Source organism: Lissotriton vulgaris, chromosome 1_1, assembly GCF_964263255.1.
Source record: "Lissotriton vulgaris chromosome 1_1, aLisVul1.2, whole genome shotgun sequence".
Taxonomy (NCBI): domain Eukaryota; kingdom Metazoa; phylum Chordata; class Amphibia; order Caudata; family Salamandridae; genus Lissotriton; species Lissotriton vulgaris.
Genome location: NC_141685.1, coordinates 172,500,911 through 172,515,926, shown reverse-complemented (window position 1 = coordinate 172,515,926; position 15,016 = coordinate 172,500,911). Strand labels below are relative to the sequence as shown.

Here is a 15,016-nt window from a genome sequence, read left to right as displayed (position 1 = left end):
GCTGGCGTAGGGGCGGCTTATTGACATTGCGCGGAAGGCACGACCGGACTGTGGTCGATAAGGACAGTGAGTAGGCTACCTCTGCCCTAGCGCTTATAGTGCTTGCGGCTCTTCTTGAGACCGCTTGGGGAAGTTTTGAATGGGTTTGAAGGCGGGTGGGGGGGAGGGATGCAGGGAACTCGGTCACACCAGGTTGGGGTTGGTTGGCTGTGGGAGGCGGGGGGAGTTGGGAGTTCTGGGTTCGGGGGTGTTCGGGGGGGGTCCAAATTGTGCTCTGAACTGTTATATACCATAGAGAGCGTAGGCGGCGGCTGCGTTCAGAGGAGGGTGGTAAGGGTAAAGGCTTTGACACTGATGTGCCTTTTCAAGGACAATGGCTGATGCACAACTTGATGGTGTGTTGAGTGACACCGAGACTCTCAAGGCCGTCACTTGGAATGTGAGGGGGTTAAATGACTACCGAAAACTTCGTAAGGTGCTGCAGTATCTGCTCAGACACCACATAGACCTGGCGCTATTGCAGGAGACTCATTTGCCCAACACCAGTAAGATGCTCACACACAGGGGGCTTCAGGGACACTCTTACGCAGGCTTCACCACACACGCGAGGGGGGTACTCACATGGGTAAACCCGAATCCAAGTTATCCCTCACACTACTGAAGGCGGACCCAGGAAGGGAGGTTTGCGTTAAGCAGGTGCGTAGGCAACGGCCACGACATACTAGTCATGAACGTCTATGGCCCGAACTATGACTCCCCTGACTTCTACGCCGCGGTGGCGGACCACTGTGCAGAATGCCCAACAGATAGAATGCTTTGGGGGGGAGACTTCAACTTCACGTTTAGCGCAGAGCTGGACAGGTCGGCGGGCCCCCCTAGGCGCCCAGCGGCGGCCGCGCAACAGATGCAAGCAGAAATGGTGAGACTGGGCCTGGTAGATGTTTGGAGGGATAGGCACAGCGGTAAGGGGGGTTACACACACTACTCCGCATTCCATGATATCCATACCAGGATAGATTACTGGCTGTCCACGCACACACTGCTCCCCATGATTAGGGACTGCAGGGTGCTACCCCGCACCCTCTCGGACCACTCCCCAGTACTGCTGGTACTGACCACTCCCAAGCACAGGATTCCACCATTCACGTGGCGTTTTCCGCCTTATTCACTACTAGATGAGGCGTTCAGGGCTGACCTGGGGGAGGACATAGATACCTTCTTCGCCAATAACTTGGGATCTGTGGACAGTTTTGGCATGGTTTGGGAGGCATTCAAAGTTTACGTCAGGGGGATGGTCATGGCGAAACACTCTAGTGTCCTAAAGGCAATTAGAAGCAGGCTGAAATATCTTGAGGGGCAGATTGCAGATTGTGAACGCCGCCAGCTACTGGGCCCGTCACTGCTTGGGGACGAGTCCTTGCAAGGCCTACTGAAAGAGTTCCACGAGGAGGCAGACAGGGAGGTCAGACATCTTGGGAAATACGCGACAGCACGCACGTACGGAGAGGGAGAACGACCTGGAGCACTCCTAGCTAAGATTATGAAGGGCGCCAGGCGTAGTCAGGCAGTCCTGGAACTACACACTCCAGGGGGGACGAGAGTAACCGCGGAGGAAGACATCCTTGCGGAGTTTAGGAGATTTTACGAGGACCTCTACACCACCAAGATCACAGGAGTGGAAGACCAAATTGATAACTACTTAGATTATATCAAAATGCCGTTCCTCGAGAACTGGCAGAGGGAATTCCTGAGGTCCCCTATACTCCGTGAGGAAATATCGGATGCGCTAGACTCCATGAGGTCCGAAAGTGCGCCCGGGATTGACGGACTGACGGTGGCATTCTACAAGACGTATAAAGACAAGCTATTGCCTTACCTCTCCACCCTCTTTGACGAGATCTGTGAGAACGGTACTATGCCGCCCTCTATGAGAGAGGCACTCATTGTCACGATCTTGAAGCCGGGCAAGCCTCTAGATCTTCCGGGTTCATATCGCCCCCTGTCCCTTCTAAATGCAGATGCGAAGCTCTACGCGAAGGTACTGGCGACCAGATTGGCACTTGTGGCCCCGGAGCTTGTGGCCCCGGAACAAGCAGGGTTTATCCCAGCGAGAAACCTCACGTACAACATCCGTACTGTTATGGGGGTCATGCAGCACACTAGACATGATACCAAAGCCATGGCGGTCTTCCTCGACATGGAGAAGGCCTTTGACTCCGTGGAATGGCCCTTCATGCGTAGAGTCCTGAAGAAGCTGGGACTAGGGGAGCTATTTCTCCAACTCCTGGGAGCGCTTTACCATATGCCCACGGCGAGGATCAGACTGGGGGACGCAGTCTCGACACCTATCACCATTAGCAGAGGCACGAGGCAGGGGTGCCCCCTCTCCCCGCTGCTATACGCTTTGGTGGCGGAGCCACTGGCGTGCGCGATTCGGGAATACCACTCTTACGAGGCCATCAACTACCCTACCTACAAGATCGGCATATCCACGTATGCGGATGACACCCTGTTGTACATCAGGGACCCGGCCAATAATCTGTCATCGGTCTTGAGGGAAGTTGTTCGGTTTGGCGCGCTATCGGGGCTAAAGGTCAACTGGTCAAAATCGGTGGCTTTCCCTCTTACCCCAATAACGGAGCCCTTCGAGATGGACTACCCGCTCCAATGGTCCACAGAACCGGTAAGGTACCTGGGCATTATGCTCCACACAGACCCTGACATTATGATGAGGGAGAACTACGGGGTTGCCTACAGCAAGCTCGTGGACGACGTGGAGCTTTGGATAAAGCTCCTGTTGTCGCTGATGGGAAGGATTGCCATGATGAAAATGGTCATTCTCCCGAGGTTTCTGTTTCTATTCAATAATCTCCCGTTGGTCCTCTCGAAAGCTTTTTTTGCGACCATGAACAAATTATTAGTGAGACTGGCGTGGGCGGGTAAGCAACCTAGAGTGCAGTGGAAGGTGCTCCAATTACCATACGAGCAAGGGGGTCTGGCTGCCCCAGACCTGGAGCGCTATTACAGGATTGCGCAAGCCTCCCATCTCCACACCTGGATACATGGTAACCAGGACATTCCACATGTGATCATGGAGCGGCTGTTTGCGGACCCCACCCCACTTCCAGCGACCGTCTGCGGTCCCATGGACCGCAGAGTGGGCATACTGGACTCTCTTCTGTCCACTAATCATGCCTGGCACTCTATAGTGCAGCGGCAAGATAAGGTGTTGATGTATGCACCCAACATGCCGATACAATGGGCGCTTTGGCTCCCAACATTGACGGAGCCTGGTGTATGCAGAGCTCTCAATGAGCTAGGCGCACGCACTATGGGGGACCTTTTCGAGAAGGGGAAGCTGAAGAAGTGGGAACAATTTGCACCCGGAAGGGAACGTACCTCCTTGCTTCAACGCTTCCAGTACCACAGGGTAAGGAGTGCGCTGCTGGAACAGTTGGGCCCCGACTTGGAAGAGCCTCCTGAAGTCCCGGAACTTGCATATGTCATAGAGACTGAGAATCCGAAGAAACTCGTATCTAGGCTTTATAAGATAGGCCACGAGCACATGGCACCCCACTACACGAGAGCGCGCTTAGCATGGCAGACTGATTTAGGGTCCCAGATTGACGACGGCATGTGGGAGTACTGCTGTGCGGCATCTGGGCGCATCTCCCTGAACGGGAGACACCGCCTGATCCACTTTAAATTCTTGCAACGAGTATATCACACGCCGGAACGACTACACAGATACGGCCTACGGGACACAGCGTGCTGTGAGAGATGTCACGCCCAAGTTGCGGACTTCCTGCATTTGGCCTGGTGGTGCCCGGGGGTTCAGAGGTACTGGATCAGCGTATTTTCAGAACTTAGCAAGATCGTGGAGCTTGACTTGGAGCTTGACCCTGCCCTCGCTCTGATGGGGTACACAAGGCAGATACCCGTCTTGGTGAGGAAATTGGTGAGCATGGGCATGCTCCTTGCCAAACGGGTAGTGGCGTTATGCTGGATGAGGGGCCCCCTGCCTACACTGAAGCGGTGGGCTGGCGACATGAAGTACTGCAATACTCAGGCGGACCATACAGTGAGCTCCTCCCGCCCCGAAGTCGACCCAAGAACTTCTGGGGGCTATATCAGGCCTACCTAACTTCCAGACTAGACGAGGATACACCAGCTGTGGGGGAGGGGGAGGATCAGGAGAGTGACCCGCACGAGGAGCCTGGAAGTCCCCGCCCCTAGATGCATGGGTATGTAGGAATCGCCCTCTGGACTGCTGGGGAGTGGCATGATGCATGAGCCACAACACACTACTGCGAAGCACACCACCAAACACGAGGAGCACGAACAGGGGACCAGTTGTGGGGTGGGGGGGTTCAGGGGTAGGGATGTTAGTTGGGAGAAAATGATAAAAATTTACTGTTCTGTTTATATACGTACTGTGCACACTGCAACATATATCGAACTGGCAGGCGGGGGCAGCCCAGAATAGCCCGCACAGCTATGGGGACCTGGACTCCCTCTGTATGTTCTTCTGCTTGTTATACATATTTGTCATGGCTATGACGAGGCAGCCCACTGCCGGCCCGCGACGGGTTGTAGGCGAATGGCTCTTCGTACTGTGTAATGTGCCTTTCTTTTCATGATAAACACAATTAAAAAAAAAAAAATAGTTATAACCTTTGTGTTTGACCTGCAGAAACAAAATATTCCTTGCCAGAGAGAGGGCTTTAAACCTTTTCACCAGTTTCAATCAATCAACTGGTTGGTGAAGCGTAACTACTCAACTGAAAGGGTCTCAAGGTGCTGGGGGTGCTCCTGGAAGTTCTCGGTGATTCGTCGAAGAGCCAGGTCTTGCGGTCCTTCATGAACTTGGAGAGGGTTTGTGTGCCAGAGGTGGAGAGGGAGGGTGTTCCATTCCTTGGCTGCGAGGAAGGGGAAGGAGCGACCTGCTGTTCTGGTCTTCTTAATGCGCTGCACCGTCGCAAGGGAGAGCTGGGCTGAGTGGAAGGATCTTTGGGGTGCGTGGAACGAGAGGCGGTGGTTCAGGTAGACGGGTCCGGTGTTGTGGAGGGCTTTGTGGGCGTGGGTGAGAAGCTTGAAGGTGATTCTCTTCTCCACGGGGAGCCAATGCATTGTCCCCAGGTGTTGGGTGATGAAATGAATGAAATGAATGAAATTTGATTTGTAGAGCGCATGGCTGCCCGGAAGCGTCCCAGCGCTTGCTTAGGGAACCCGTCCTGGTATTCCCCTGCAAGATAACCCATTACTGGGCATCCCCAAGGTGAAAGCCAGGCATCCAGCTGCGAGGGGCTGTTGTGGAGATTAAGCAAGCTATTGCCCAGAGTTACAGAGTGGGACTCCATGATTGGAATAGGCACCGAGGCGAGAATTGTCAGGTCCGGGGAAATTTGAGCCCAAGACCCGCCGAGGCGGGGAATCGAACCCTGGTCCGGGCCAGACCTCTGCATCAGGGTCTGCCGCTCCAACCACTTGAGCCACACTTCCCCACTTGGGTGATGTGGCAATGACTTGCCCGGCAGAGGCGTTATGGAGTTTGCAGTTAAGGTTCTTGTTGATCCTGACGTAGGGTGCGTTACCGCAGTCCAGTCTGCTGCTAACGTGGGTGACGGTCTATCTGTGATCGAGAGGAATCCAGTTGAAGGTCTTTCGTAGGAGGCAGAAGGTATGGAAACAGGAGGAGACAGCATTGATTTGACGGTCCATTTTGAGTTCGGCGTCCAGGATGATTCCAAGGTTGCGTGCGTGGGCGGTATGGGACGATTAGTTCCCAAGGGCGGGGGGCCACCAGGTGTCGTTCCAGGCATCGGGTGTGGGCCCTTCATGAGTTTTTTGGTTTTGTCTGTGTTGAGTTGTAGCCAGCTGTTCTTCATCCACCTAGCGACAGTTTCCATCCCTTCTTAAAAGTTTTGTATGGAGATGTTTGGTTCGTTGGATAGGGAGAGGATGAGTTGGGTGTCGTCTGTGTAGGATACAATGTTGAGACCATGGGATCTGACGATGGGTGCGAGCAGAGCCATGTAGTCGCAGTGTGGGGCTGATGGAGGATACTTGGGGAACTCCGCAGGTGGTCAGTGTGGGATCTGAGTGGCAGGGTGGGAGCCTGACCCGCTGGGTCCTGCCGGAGAGGAATCAGCGGATCCAGCTGAGGGCATGCCACAGATTCCTGCGTCATGTAGTCTGTGGGCTATGGTGCTTTGAGAGACTGTTAATGCCTGTGGCTAGGTCCAGGAGGATGAGGGCCACAGTCTCTCTTCTATCAGGGAGGGAGTGAATGTCTGTTGCTGCGAGAAGGGCAGTTTTGGTGCTGTGGTTTTTCCTGAAGCCAGATTGAGAGAGGTCATTGATGTTTTCTTCTGTGAAGGATGCGAGCTGGCTGTTGATGCCTTTTTCGATGACCTTCGCTGGGTACGGGAGTAAGGAGATCCGTCTGTAGTTTTTGAGGTTGGTTGGGTCCGCTGTGGGTTTTTTCAGGAGAGGTTTGATCTCTGCATGTTTCTAGTCGTTGGGGAAGGAGGCAGTCTCAAAGGAGCTGTTGATGATTTCATGAAGCTTGGACGATGATGTCAGCTGGTGTGTGGTAGATCTGGTGGGGGCAGGGGTCAGTGGGAGCCCCCGAGTGGGTTGACTTCATAGTCTTCAGGGTGTCTTCAATGGTGACAGCAGTCCAGCTGTCTAGCGTAAGCTGCGTGGTGTATGGGGGTGGTGGGTGTAGGTTCCTTGTGTAGGTTGTTGTCGTCATAGATGGTCTTGATTTTGTGGTGGAAGAAGGTGCTGAGTCTGTCGCAGAGCTGTAGGGGAGGTGAGGGGGAAAGTAGGTTGTCTCACTGTTGGGTGGGCGAACTCTTTAATGATGCCGAAGAGTTCCTTGCTGTTGTGTGCGTGGGTGGAGATTCTGTCCTAGAGTGGTTTCCTCTAGAGCACAGTTCTTCAAACTGTGGGGGCGTGGATGAGTTCCCAGGGGAGCGCAAAGGCCTCTGCCAGCACATGTAAATGAAGACGCCTGGAAGTGCAGCGATGTTTATTTGCTGCATTTCCGGGCTGTCTTCATTTACTCTGAAGGCCTCAGAGAACCGTGGGGCCAGAGGTCAGTGGGTGTGCTGCTGGGGGCTCGGCTGGGCAGTGTCTGGAGTCTTATTAAGACTCCAGCACAGCCGATTTTTTCACATTCTTTTAAAGACCATTTGCATACATTTGGAAACTGGTTACCTAAGCTTAGTTTTTTTCTTTTTCCAGTACCCCCTGTGCCCCGACTGCCTTTTCCTTACATTTGCATTTTAAACTTACTGCTGTAGTGTGAAAATGCATTTCATGAAAAGAAATACAAAAAAGAGTTGCCAATAGAAAAAATGCCAGCCATGTATGTTTGAAGAGCCTGCAAAGACCCTGCTTTGGCACTAAATTGGGTCTTAAATAAAAAAGTATGTATTCATTTGTAATGTGACTTTCTGTCTGTTCCTTTTATTTTCAGTCATGAATCATTCAGGCAGCCCTAGAACACATGTAAAAGTACTTTATATTTGCTTTTCGAAGGACGCACAGTTAAGTGCTGAAAATAGGGCTTTAGGTGACTGTTTATTTTTGTGCCGTCTGCAACATCAAAATAATGAGCTGGCAACCCTAATCATAAGACTGGAAGTTTGATGCAGGATCAGCTCATTATTTATTTCCTTCACCCTCGATTCCCTGATTAATTCCATAATAGCAATAGTTTAACTTATATCTGAAACCCTGCGCCCCGCCAATAACATGCTGATTAACTTCAAGTGTCTGGGAATTCACCCTGCATTCAGACAACTCAGTCCTCATTCTCACCCTTCACTTCCACGCTCACCTAGCACTCACAGCGCATAGTTATGGTTTTCCCGCATTTGTCACATTATCCATCGTCTGCTGCATAATTTGCAGATTAAAAATGCAGCAACACATGTTACCTCGCAGTGGAAGGGCCTTTCTAAAGGTTGACTGGTCACCTTTCTGTTGCTTATTGCTATATGTGGGTGGTAATGTGGTACTTATGAGGGGCTATAAAGGCCAGGACAATGTTAACAAGTGTAAAAATAGCAAAATAGTGCAGTAATGCTATCACAAAATATGCAGCATAATTCGCCTTTGCTTGCTGCAGAATTTAGTCAACCATGCTGCATAATTTGGCCTTCTCCTGCCGCATAATTCCAATGGCTCTGTTTATGATGTTGTTGAGGCGCTGCACTAGGGTGCGTTGGCATACAGTGTCGAACGCTGCGGAGAGGTCCAGGAGGATGAGGGCCGCTGTTTCCCCGTTGTCGAGCAGGGATCTGATGTCGTCAGTGGCTGCAATGAGGGCGGTCTCGGTGCTGTGGTTGGCTTGGAAGCCGGCCTGCGAGTGGTCGAGGGATCCGTTCATCTCGAGGAAGGCGGCAAGCTGTCTGTTGACGGTCTTCTCGATTACTTTGGCAGGAAAAGGGAGGAGCGAGATGGGGCGGAAGTTCTTGAGGTCGGTGGGGTCCGCAGTAGGTTTCTTTAGGAGGGCGCTGAGCTCGGCGTGCTTCCAGCTCTCCGGGAAGGTGGCGGTGTTGAAGAAGGCGTTGTGAATGTACCGGAGTTGGGGTGCGATGATGGAGTCGGCCTTGTTGAAGACGTAGTGGGGGCAGGGGTCGGTTGGGGATCCGGAGTGGATGGTGTTCATCGTGCGGGTGGTGTCTTCGGTGCTGACCAGGGTCCAGGCGCAGAGGGTGGTGGTGGGGGGCGTTGGTTCGATGGTTGGGTGCGTGGTTGGTGTGCCGAAGCTGTTGTGTATTTCGGCGATCTTGCAGTGGAAGAACGAGGCGAGTGAGTCGCAGAGGTCTTGCGAGGGAGTGATTTCGTTGTTTCCGGTGCTGGGGTTGGAGAGCTCTTTGACAATGCTGAAGAGTTCCTTGCTGTTGTGGGTGTTGTTGTCCAGTCGTTCTTTGAATGCTGTCTTCTTGGTGGTGCGGATCAGCTGGTGGTGATTGCGGGTGGCGTGCTTGAGGGCAGTCATGTTGTCTGTGGTCTGGTCGATGCGCCAGGCTTTTTCGAGGGTGCGGCAGTTCTTCTTGGAGTTCTTAAGTTCGTCGGTGAACCAGGAGGCTTTCTTGCTGCTGTGTCTGCTGGGGGGGGGTCTTCAGTGGTGCGAGGTCGTCTGTGCAGTTGGTGATCCACTGTGTGAGGTTGCTGGCTGCTTCGTTGGGGTCCGTTGTTTTGGCGGGAGGGTTCTGGCTGAGGCAGGTGGTGAGCTGGTCGGCGGTGATCTTGTTCCAGTTCCTGCGAGGAGCCTGTTGCGGGTGGTGGTGGATCGTGGTTTTTCTGAAGCTGAAGTGGACACAGCTGTGGTCGGTCCAATGAAGTCCAGTGGAGTGGCTGAAGGAGATGTTCTTGCTGGAGGAGAAGACTGGGTCAAGCGTGTGGCCGGCGTAGTGGGTGGGAGTGTTCACCAGTTGCTTGAGTCCGAGGTTGGCAAGGTTGTCCAGCAGGATGGTGGTGTTGCTGTCCTTGTTGTTCTCCAGGTGGAAGTTGAGGTCTCCTAGGAGGATGTAGTCAGCGGAGGGGAGGGCGTGCGGGCTGATGAAGTCTGTGATGACCTCGCTGAATTGTGTGCGTGGTCCCGGGGGTCTGTAGATGAGGGTGCCTCTGAGTGTGGTCTTGGGGTCGGTGTGTATCTGGAAGTGGAGGTGTTTGGCGGCAGTGAAGGTGTCGTCGGAGCTGGTCATGATGCAGATGCTGTTCATGTGGACGATGGCGTTGCCTCCTCCAGTCTGGTTGACGCGGTCCCTCCGGGTGATCTTGTATCCATCCTCGATGGCGATGTCGGGCGCTGAGGAGGCATTCATCCAGGTTTCCGTGAGGAAGGCGACGTCTGGTGATGTTGTGTCGAGCAGGTTCCAGAGTTCCACGGCATGTCTCTGGACCGAGCGGGCGTTGAGCAGGATGCACTTGAGGTGGTTGCTGCTTGTGCTCGGCTTGGCGGGTGCGGTGCAGGTCCGGATGCAGGTGAACTTGCAGGCTTGGCAGGTGAAGGGTCCGTGGGTGGGCGTCGGCCGGCGTTGAGTGCGTTGAGAGTGGCGGTGTCGTAGGTCCGTCGTGAGGTCTGGCGTCGTCAGGGGCCAGGGGTCCTGGCGCTGAGCACGGTCCAGGCGCAGACGGGCTTGCCTTCGGCGCACAATCGGCGCGCCCGCTGCACGTTTGCGCGGTCTCCATTTAAGGCGAAGAGGGAGGGAGGAGCAGCTGGGAGGCGGGAGCGGGGAGGACACAGAAAGAAAAGGGGGTGGGCCGCGATGTAACTGCGGCGGGAAGCGGGGAGCGGAGGGGGGGTCACACCAGGGGCACAATTGGCAAAACGCTACTCTACATAAAGTAAAAACAGAGTTACAGGAAAAACGCTAACCTTCAGAAAATAAAAAAGAGAGTTACAGTGCAATATAAACACAAACCAAACAGAGGCACAGGAGGGCAAAAACGGAGGAAGAACGAGCAGCAGCGAGGGGGCACCGAGGTCAAGGGCAGACGTGAGCTGCTGGGCACAGACTCGCCTACAGCTAGAGGGCCGTGCGGCGTGGGGTTGTCCTGAGGGCAGGACACACTCACCTGCGCCGCACGGTCTCCATTTAAGGCCAAGTGGGAGGGAGGAGCAGCTGGGAGGCGGGAGCGGGGAGGACACAGAAGAAAAGGGGGCGGGCCGCGATGTGACTGCGGCGGGAAGCGGGGAGCGGAGGGGGGGTCACACCAGGGGCACAAGTGGCAAAAAGCTACCCTACATAAAGTAAAAACAGAGTTACAGGCAAAACGCTAACCTACAGAAAATAAAAAGAGAGTTATAGTGCAATATAAAAACGAACCAAACAGAGGCACAGGAGGGCTAAAACAGAGGAAGAACGAGCAGCAGCGAGGGAGCACCGAGGTCAAGGGTAGACCTGAGGTGCTGGGCACAGACTCGCCTACAGCTGGAGGGCCGTGCGGTGTGGGGGGTGTCCTGATGTCCAGCTGACACTTGGAGGCGTGTAATCTGTTTGGAGGCAATTACTCAATCATGGCCTGGTGGATATCTGTAGGAACAGCGCCTTTTTCGTTCAGTTGTGTACAGTAGCGGCCACCGTGAATGTATCAGCCCGTGCAACCAGAGAGTAGGGAAGTTCATTCATAGAACTGGACCCTCACAACAGAGTGCAGCTGGGTCCGCTCTGCACAAATCTTTGTGAATACTCCGCGTAGTGTGTCGTGTCAACCTCCGAGTCCATTCCCCAGTGCCTGGATCAAACTTTAAAGAAGCAGAAATACAGAGCACTTGGAGAGCAAACACGCCTCCTCTTCCAACTGGTATCATCTATAGAACAAGCATTGGCATAGCCAACGGGTCTGTTTGTAACATGGTTTAAGGCCCAGAGTGGCTTCTGGAGGGCGCATCATGCGCATACTCCTTATCAAGTTTGAGTGCTATCGGCTCACTGGGACGCAGAGGACTGACAGTGGTAAACCGGCTGGAGTGGCAAATCAGGCTTTAATACCTGCCCCATCTGCAGAACTCCTACGGGGCATTCCAGGGATCTTTTGTAATAAATAAGACGTTTGGTTGGAGAGAAGAAAGAGGGGTCCCTTTGCAAATTAGGGAGTTTTCCATATCCTTTTCTGGCCCATTATCCCTTCCCCCAAACACAGTAGCAGGATTTTGCTTGAGCCCCAAGCAGGACGAGGCTTCAATATTTTGCTCTCTGTACTTTCCATTTTATTCTCTTTCTTCCACAACCCCAGAAGGTTCTCCTCTTGCTGTCTTCTTCAGGTCTGTCTGACACTTATTACCTCCAGAACAAGAACATGAAGGAGAACCAGGCAATGTCCCCCAAGGCATGAGCAATGACCTAGCCCTCAAGCCTCCCTGTATGTCAACTTGTATGCACTTCACAGGCCCGGCCCTCTATGCCTTCTCAGGCCGGCATCCTGCAACTGTATACGCTCTCTGCATCAGCAGTCCGCAACGCAGGAAGAGCAGGGACAGTTACCGCCTGGGGACTGTGCTGACCTCATCTCCATTATCTAGCCGCTGTCATTGTGGTAACCATCCTCCAGGCTTCTAGGCTCCAACCGGCATTGCGTGCCCCAGCGATAAGTTTATTTCTAGGAAGCTATTCAGCCCCAGTGTGCCCGGCTGTGCCAGTACATCTCAGCCAAGCCTCTGAAGGCGTCTATGCGCTTCCCATCATGGTTTCGTGGGGCTCGGGAAGTGGAGTCTGTGGCCCCCTTGGTCCGCCAAGCTCAATTTGGGGCTCGGGAAGTGGAGTCTGTGGCCCCCTTGGTCCGCCAAGCTCAATTTGCAATTGTTGGGCTGCCACTGTATGGCACTCACCTTGGCATCTGTGCGCTCGATCATGGTAGGAAGTCAGTCCGAGCCCCCTCTACCACCTGGAGGGCTCTATGCGTGGGACCTCCTCCAGGGGTCTGACCTCTAACTCCTTTGGAGAGTACTGGATTCTGTAGGATTAGGCTGGGTGCCCGGCACCGCAATCGTTCAAGGCTTTCATTCAGCGATCTTCCTGTGTCTGCCTTTCACAAGATTATGCCTGTTTCAAATTTAGTTTATTCATTTTGATATCATTCGACATGGCAAAACAATTTGTTTTTAATTCTTTAACGGTCTATACAAAATGTAAATAGATTTATCATTTTATGTTACTGATATGAGTGAGTGCACGCTTATTGTTAACATATCAATCTACTTTATTTTATGTTGGTCTCATTTATCCTTGCCTCAAAGCACTACCAACTCTATCCCATCAGAAAAGTACATGCATTACTTCCAGAATGCTGCCATTCACTGTTAAATAATTTCGTTAAAATTAGTTTTCACCTTGAAAGATATTTCACTTTAATTCTTTTTTTTTAATATACTGCAGGTGGCTTCAAGTGTGGACAGGAACAAAACCTAAGGATTCTGTCATTTGTTGCAAATAGACTACAAAGAGAGAGATGTTCCAGAGATTTTAGAAGAAACCAATTTCTAAAAGCTGGATTTTGCCAGGAAGTAACGACAATACAGAGCAGAGTTGCTGACTGATTGCAAATGCAGTTTCTGGATTCTCTCTAATTTCTTATGTCAATGAACCCTTAAGTTGGGGGCAGCAAGGACACACATGATCGAGGAGATGGAGGGTTTTGTGACTGTAAAGCAAGAGCCAGAACAACAGCACAATTTGAATCAAAAAACAGTGTACATTATTTATAAGACTGTGCAGATTGCAGAAGTAGTGTACCCATGCACTTCACAAGAGACAAACTTAGCTTGTAATTTGAACAGGACAGTACAGAAAAAGAGGTGCACAGGAGAGATACCTTATCAATGTTCCGAATGTGAGAAAACCTTTACTCAACAATCCTACTTGACTCGACATATGAAATCGCACTCTGAACAAAAGCCTTATCAGTGCTCTGATTGTGAGAAAAGATTTAGTCAAAAACACTATCTGACACGACATGAAAGAACACATTTGCGACAAAAAATATATCAGTGCACTGAATGTCCAAAAAGTTTCAGCAAAAAAGCGAGTTTAATTCAGCATGAAGGTGCACATGCAGGAGAAAAACGGTATTTGTGTTCTGAATGTGGTAAAACCTACCGTCATAAAATCAGTCTCACATTACATGAAAGATCACACTTGGGACATAAACCATATCAGTGCACTGAATGCCAGAAAAGCTTCCACGATAAAAGTACTCTTGCTAAGCATGAAAAAATTCACACCGGAGAAAAGCCATATCAGTGCAATGAATGTCAAAAATGTTTTACTAAGAGATGTAGTCTAATTCAGCATGAAAAGACACACACCGGAGAAAAATCCTATAAGTGCACCGAATGTGAAAAAAGCTTCAGTCAGAAAATCCATCTCGTACATCATGAGAGAACCCACACAGGAGAAAAGCCCTATCAGTGTGAAGAATGTCAAAAAAGCTTCAGTCAGAAAATTCATCTGACCCAGCATGAGAGAACTCACACAGGGGAAAAACCCTACTGGTGCAGTGAATGTCAGAAAGGATTAAACCACAAAATTAGCCTGACTCACCATGAGCGAACGCACGCTAGGCACGCCTCCGCTCAGGAATGATGTTCATTCACATAGTTCCATGTAAACTAAAAGAAAGTACCACATATGGACATTAACCTGAACTGAACCCCTACAAGTGCAGTGAAATCAGTCTTACTGATGAGATAGCATGGAATTGCCCAAAAACAGTTAGCAGTGCGCTGCAAAACCAAGCGGCTAGTCATAACAGTGTTTGAATGTATGAGTAACTCAGTCTGCCTAGGCGTATGAGGGAGAAAATATCCGGTTTGCATGAGAAATAATATCTTTGAAAAGCTAAAGTGAGAATAGTAATCTGACTTAGTGGGTGAGCGCAATTCTAGCTTAGTTGCAAACCTGTTTAAGGTGGAACTTGTAAGGGTTTTTTTTTAATTACAAAATCCCCCAACGCCACTGCATTCCCTTAACGCCCCCGCCTCCCCCAATGCACCCGCATCCCCAATGCACTCCAGTCCCAATGCACTCTCACCACACACCTCATTCACCCCTAATCACACACCCCCACCCACACACATCCCACCCCCAACACACATCCCACCCCCAACACACTCACACTGTTTTATAAACATTCCCTTGCCAAACGTTCAGCAGATTGACATAAAATAAGTTGCAGTAGTAAGAGAGCTGCTCCCTCCTGTGAGTTTGATCATGGAAAAGATCAAGGCGATTACATATATAAAAAAGAAAATTGTGATGAGCAAAAAGTGGAAGCAGTTAACTGAAATGCTCTTCTCTAAATTCCTACAACAAGCTAATGAATGAAAGCCAACAGGGTAATTTAAATGTGCTGCTATTCAAAGAGACTCTAGCCTTGGCACGTTGTCATACTAGTAAAACAAATACTTATTGAAACGTCCTGACTGGTGAACAGTATATTAATGTGGCAAGTGTTGCATGGACTCTAGTGTGGGAATTGTATAATATGTACCAGA

General features: G+C 51.3%; 1 protein-coding gene across 1 annotated transcript; it reads left to right on the top strand.

Annotated features, from left to right (window-relative positions):
* The first annotated feature begins 13,104 nt into the window (after positions 1–13,104).
* On the top strand, positions 13,105–14,170 carry LOC147738042 (uncharacterized). Its single transcript, XM_086935770.1, has one exon. It carries the CDS (start codon positions 13,137–13,139, stop codon positions 14,103–14,105), a length of 969 nt encoding a protein of 322 aa, XP_086791896.1. The 5' UTR covers positions 13,105–13,136; the 3' UTR covers positions 14,106–14,170.
* Positions 14,171–15,016: the final 846 nt, after the last annotated feature.